The sequence below is a fragment of the Triticum dicoccoides genome, chromosome 7B (genome assembly GCF_002162155.2).
Source record: "Triticum dicoccoides isolate Atlit2015 ecotype Zavitan chromosome 7B, WEW_v2.0, whole genome shotgun sequence".
Taxonomy (NCBI): Eukaryota; Viridiplantae; Streptophyta; class Magnoliopsida; order Poales; family Poaceae; genus Triticum; species Triticum dicoccoides.
The window spans coordinates 288,640,053-288,646,511 of NC_041393.1; the positions used below are offsets into that span (position 1 = coordinate 288,640,053).

The 6,459-nt window shown below is 44.8% G+C and overlaps 1 protein-coding gene across 1 annotated transcript in view; it reads right to left on the reverse strand.

Annotated features, from left to right (window-relative positions):
• Positions 1-6,459, reverse strand: part of LOC119338206 (exocyst complex component SEC8) — a 44,245-nt gene that overhangs the window by 11,285 nt on the left and 26,501 nt on the right. The window contains exons 16-18 of the mRNA XM_037610512.1: positions 2,818-2,930; positions 2,626-2,733; positions 60-248 (exon numbers count right to left, since the gene is read on the reverse strand). Coding sequence (XP_037466409.1) covers positions 60-248; positions 2,626-2,733; positions 2,818-2,930 — 410 coding nt within the window. The remainder of the gene's footprint in view (positions 1-59; positions 249-2,625; positions 2,734-2,817; positions 2,931-6,459) is intronic.

Below are 6,459 nucleotides of genomic sequence, written 5' to 3' on the forward strand. Positions count from 1 at the left end.
ACACACCAAAAAAAGGAAAATGCATGAGTACTAAAAAGTTTGAACGTGACAAAATATACCTGTTTTATCGGGCACATATCCAATAGGAGATCACTTAGTTCAATCTCCACTTCAATTCCTGCATCTGGAATGTCGTTATCAAGTTGACCAAAAGACTTTTGCAAAGAAGCATTTGCAGGGTCCAGACGCATTAAACTTTCAACATCACTCCGTGAGAGGAGAATATAACTTTGTTTCTCAAGAACAGCCTGCATTTTGCCAGAATATAAAAGGATCATGGAGAAAACAGACTAGAAATACACTTGGACTGCAAAAAAAGGGGGCTTATTTTTATTAATTTAGCACCAACGGAGTTGAGCTACAAGAGCATCACTGCATCAAAGTAAGCTGTGATTGCTTAGAAAATTGCTTGCAGAACTCACCCAATAAGATTAGTTGTTAGCCACGAGTTACTAGTACGAACGCTAAATGTAGACATTGCAAAAGACACTTGCTTTGCCTGCTGATTTGACCCCCTCCATATAAGGTGTGAACATTCCCACCCCTATCCTCCAACTACCCGTGGCAGGCTGAAATTTCCGTGAATGGTTCCAGATGATTACGGAGCTGTACTTGCATATTGAAAACGCTATACAGGCCCATGACCCATACTTCAAGCAGAAAAGAAATGCGGCTGGGGAACTTGCGTGCGGAAATGTGATCACATATGGTGTCCCAGCTGATTCTATTGATGAGATCATTCAGGTCAGAGAGCACGACCATATTGAGTTTATGGAGAATGGTGAAAGCTGTGGTTGTAGTCTTTTGGGAGTACTTGCGATTACAAAACGAAGAGGACACCACAAAGGCTTATGGCAATTGGTGCTTAAGAGGGTTCACGAGGATATGCTTGGACGCATCAATCGCATGCATTGGAGGTGGAAGAATTGCCCTGTGCCATAGCACGGCAGTTCTTTTGACATGTCCATTAACCAATAATCACTCCACAGTTACCAGATTCTCTCAGTTTGCAATTCGGGTTCATGATTCACAATTCACCAATTTCCATGAATCAAATTGACAGGGGGTATACATCTTCGATTCATGAATTAGGCATAGGATTCACAAATCGGTTGCATAGGATTCGAGATTCTGTTCTATTTGTGAATCAAAGATGAAATACATTTTAAGAAATAAAAGATATAGAAAGAAACGACCCATCAGGCAGTTCGGCTGGCTCAGCTAGTGCCACTCCCTCTCCCATTATTAAGAACCATTGGACGCTCAGATAGTGACCTCCATTCAAATTAATCCCCTCCTCATTTCTGCCCTAACTCCTTTAGAAGCTGAAACCTAAACCACCAGCCACCACTCCTCACTTCCTTCCTCCAGCCAAGCCACACAACCTGCTGCTCCTTCTACTTTACTGCTGCTGCCTGCTCCCATCTTTTCCAGTGCCATCTCGATGCTGCTCCATGCTGGCTGCAGTCCCTCCCATCTCCTCCCAACAGCACGTCCAGGCTGCTCCTGGTTGACTGCCTACTCCCATCTCGTCTGCAATTAATTGCGATGATAGCAGAGTTGCAGCAGCAACAGAGGTGCCACATCAGGCAGCAACAATGAGGACACGAGGGACACCCAAGTTCCTGTTTGTTCGTCCTCCAATCACAAATCAGACAGCAAATCAGGTATGAATCGAATGAATTCAAACCCCAATCTACAATTGATCTAGATCAGAGTTCGACGATGGTTTGAGCGAATCCGGTAACTATGAATCATTCTTGAAGTTGTTGCTTTCCAGGATCTATGGATTTGTGAAGCAGCACAAAGGTTATGGAGGAGCAACTCCACCTTGCTGCTACAATGTGTACAGCACAAGTGTTGAAGGAACAGCTTCAACGTGCTGTGCTAGATATCGCTCTAGAGGCGAATGTAGGCCGATAGGGCAGCAAGAGTTCAATCCAGAACTCCTAGGGCACAAGATCTACTCCAAGATCTTAGATAAAAACAACAAGTTCTATTATAGGTAGTGGGTACATAGTCTGGTTCCAAAGTAGAGGTGAGGACCTCTATTTATAGGGCTTTGGGAAGCCTTCACATACTTCTACTTGTAGCTGGAACAATCTAGAAAACATTATTTCGTATTCACCATTCTACTCACAGCTACTTATAACTAGAGAACTCTAGAAACAGCAGGTAGGGTAAAGAAAAGAAATACTACACTAGACTGGGAGCATCTAGAAGTAGCTAAACAGATCTGGCATGTGTTTTTCTTTCTTCTTCTTTTTTTTCTCATCTATTTTTCCTCATCAATTTGGCATGCATACTTTGTGTTGTCGGGGTTTCACAATGACATTTCCTCTCTGCGCAAGGCTAGCTGCTAGCCACAATGACGTCAATGTTCCACATCTAAAGTTGACCGTCCATATCTATGGGTCTCGTCTAAACCAAACAGATGTGGGATATACAGCTCGGCAGCCGAGTTTCAGAAGTGCACAATTATTGGTTTGTATTTCAAGTCAGCAGAATTAGAAGAAGAAGAAAAGGATACAGCCTGCCATATAATTAGAACATAAAAGTAGTAGATTTAATTCACATATAAGAATTGCATGTTCCTGAAACCAACAGACAAGTGCATAATTATACCTCCATATATGATGCCCGGCATCTTTCATGTGTACGTTCCAGAAAGGTGCGAACATACTCGACAAGCTCAGCAGCATAGACCGGCATCAATTGAACCCAACCAAGAACCTAAGGAGACAATGAGAGAATAAATATTATTAAGTACAATTAAGGGTTGAAAGAAAATTCATGTTTCAATTACTAAGGCATTACCTCTTTGGCAATTATATCAACAGCCAGAAGCCCTTGTAGTACAGGGCGGCCATTCTCCACTAGTGAGCTATATACTGAGGTTGCATTTACACGTGGTCTAAATGCTGCTGGACCTGCCAAACGACATAATAAAGTTGTTCGAATGTGCAAGGATGAAAATTTCAGGAATAGGTTACTGCAGCCAGCCAGCCAGCCAACCACCATACATGCAAACATAGTTTTGGACACCAAATTCCACACGATGCTTAAGCGCACTTCTGATGCACAATAGGGCCATGATATCGTGTAAAGGATGATTTAATGTAGGACTGTGTTATGTAGGGGACGTGCCCCTCAGTGTCTTATGTGGGAGACTACACTATAAACTTTTATCTCCTAAACCATCAACCCGATTGATGATCCGTTTTATCATTTTATTCATTGCCGCAAGATCTTCAAAACTACATCCCGTGTTGTATGTTTTGACAACATTTTTTTGTCAGTAGTTACGACATTAATTTCACTTACTTACCGGATTTATATACCCGTAGTTACCAAATTTATATAACTTAGTTTGCAGTACAGAGTGCCATTCATCCGGTTACTATAATATAGTAACTGGTACTATAATATAGTAACTAGCCAGAGAAAAAACTGGCGCAGATCTTTGGAACATGGAGGCCAATGCACCCAAAATGGAAAAACAATTTTAGAAAAATCAAAAAGAGTTAAAAATTTCTGAAACTTCTTTGTAACAAACATGGTCAGAGTAATACTCATGTGAAAAGTTTTGCAGAGGAATGACTCATGGTATCCTTGGTGGATCGACATTATAAAAGTTACTACTCACGCTTTTTGTAATCTCAAATTTGTTTTCTTGGCGAAGGAGTCGGTCGAAGCTTTTCACACGAGTGTAATACCTGATCAGGTTTGATTCCAAAACGTATCAGGAATTTTTTAAGCTTTTTGGATTTTTCAAATTATTTTTTCCAATTCGGGTACAATGGGACCTGAGATCCATTGGCTATTTCTGGAGAAAAAAATCTGGTTATCTCAGCATTTAATCTAAATAATCTGGCAACTGGTGGCCACGGAATAAAATCATTGAAACATGCCAACATGAGATCTTGTTTTGAAGCCCTCGTTGAGGATGAAGAAGACTCGCTAACCAAATTAAAGATTTGTGAGATAAATCATTTCAAAAAATAAAAATTAGCAATTAATGTGACGATGCCAGCATGAGGTGGGAAATTCCTGCATGCATGGACGTGCTCTCTCCTGTAGGGATTTCCCCACTAGATACCCATACCCCACGTAAGACTAAGTGGGGCACATCCCCCACTTCGAATTCCACTTGAATTGTCTGATGATGAATCTATATGTAAGCAATAAGAATGAGTAAGCAGGCCCTATCCTTCCAAATAAGGGAGCTGAAGTCTCTCATTAGCCGGCATGGGTTTCACCGCTGCGAAGGTTGCTGTTGAGCACACCTGGTTCAGTGATGATGATCCATGGGGCAATGTTCAAAGTGATGACGGCACCGGATAGCTATTCCGGCCGGAGCATGTGACAACAGTAAAGCAGCAAGTGGGTGCAAGCATGCCCAAACAGTGAGGGGCCGTCGATGGCCTGCCCATGCCTCCCAACACACCTAATATGCTGCCATGCGTCAATACTAGAGCAGGCTCGAAATAGCCATCATGGTTGCTCATTGACGAGAGCTCTTGCCATGGGAGGAGCCATTCCTGCTGCCCTCCATGAAGCCCTGAAAGAAGTGTCGGATGCTCCAGGAGGCAACCGAGGCGGGCCAGATTAGAGCAAGCAGCGATGGATCCTGGCGGCCAAGCATGGAACGGCCAAACGGCCAGGTGTGGAACTGCCAGAAAGCCAGGCATGGAATGGACAGGCGGGCCTGGCAAAGGACGACCGAGCGGGCCGATCAGGCACGGCGGCAGCCGGATCGGGACAGGCGGCAGAAGGATCAGGACGTCAGTCCTGAGATGGCGGCAACTGGCGGACTAGCGTAGCGCGGCCAAAGGCAGACCGGCATTAACGGGGGCTTGGACTTGCGAAATGAACGGGCGACATTGACATGGGCTTGGACATGCGGGGTGGACGAGCAAGCAGATAGTACCCCAGCCAAAGATTGTGGCCGATGTCACATGGCTGCAGGAAGAGCAACAACGACTGAAGAGGCTTGGGCCTACGAGGTGGACGAGTGGGCGTTGACTTGCGGGGTGGAGAAGCACACAATAGCTCCGCTAGAGACCACGGCTGGTGTCAGGTGACGCAGCACCCACCAAAGCGATGGATCAAAGCACGAGTTGCACGTGCAAAAAAAAATGACCTATGCTCTAGTGCCATGTTAGGAAATATGCAACTTGCATTTCCTAGGGGCCAATGGCCAGTACACACACACACATGTGCAAGTGGTGAATATGCATATGCAGGAAACCCCTCATACAACAAGGAAATACATGGAACATAATATAACGCTAACAGCCAACATGGTCCACACATCACCGGCACTAAGAGGTGTGCATGGAGCGGAGATCGGGATGAGATTAAGGTTGTGCTATCTCGAGCAGCTGTCCGACATCGACGGCGACGATGAAGGGACTAGGGCGATAAAACTTAACTTTTACTCCGGCTACTGAACAAACCATAACGTGCGCAAGCGGATATGTTTCGGCATGATGCAGTAACACGATCAAGCTTGCCGACGCCAGCAAATTGATTTTCCTACCGCAAATGGCAAACAGTTGCTTCAATCAAGAGAACAAGACACGGGGCTACACGTGGCCTCGTACAAGGGGTACGTGTCCACGTCGGTTGTGCACGCGCGACACAAGCACATGTGATTGCACGACAGCAGCAACACACGTCGCATAGCTAACCCGCCGCCGATACCAGTACCCGCACCCGGATGTACTGATGGCGCACCTCATGGAGGCACGCGCGCTGGTGAACCAACCCTGTTGGACGGCACGGACTAGTCGCTATTCCGCGAACTGCTGTTCCCCCCTGTGTCGCCCTCCAGGAACCTGGTCCTGCAGAAGACAAACACTACCAGGAAGTTATACGCCACACGCCACCTATGTTGCGCGGATACTTCAGAAAGTGCGCGTATCCTACCGGATACTGCCCTATACGTACCCCGTAAGTATCCCTCGATATTTTGACTTCAAAAAAAGATAATAATGTTTGATACTCCTATACTTCTGCGATACGTTTTGGTTACCTGAAACCCCTCGTTCGACGTGAAATCCCCTCAATAATAAAGGTGCACCTTTTGAAGATTACCAACATGGGCGTGAGTTCATGTGAAAACATGTCTGTCAATGTTTTTGTTTAATTGAAAGGTGAGCAAGAGAGAGTCGATGCATTGATTGGAATAGCAAACTTAGGCAAATCTCACTGCCAATTAATGGAGGTGGACTAAGTGCAAGAAAAGAAAGGGGTAATCCTATTGAGGCATGCTTTGACCTAGAAGCTCCTTAAATTTTTCTTCATATTTGTAATAATTAATATATGTAGCATCTATATATAAATGTATCCCCGTATCCATGTTTTTAGAAAATTGGCGCATCGGGCGTATCCCCGTATCCGATACGTATCCATGCAACGTAGCACGCCACGTGACTACCAAACTTGTAGATGTTG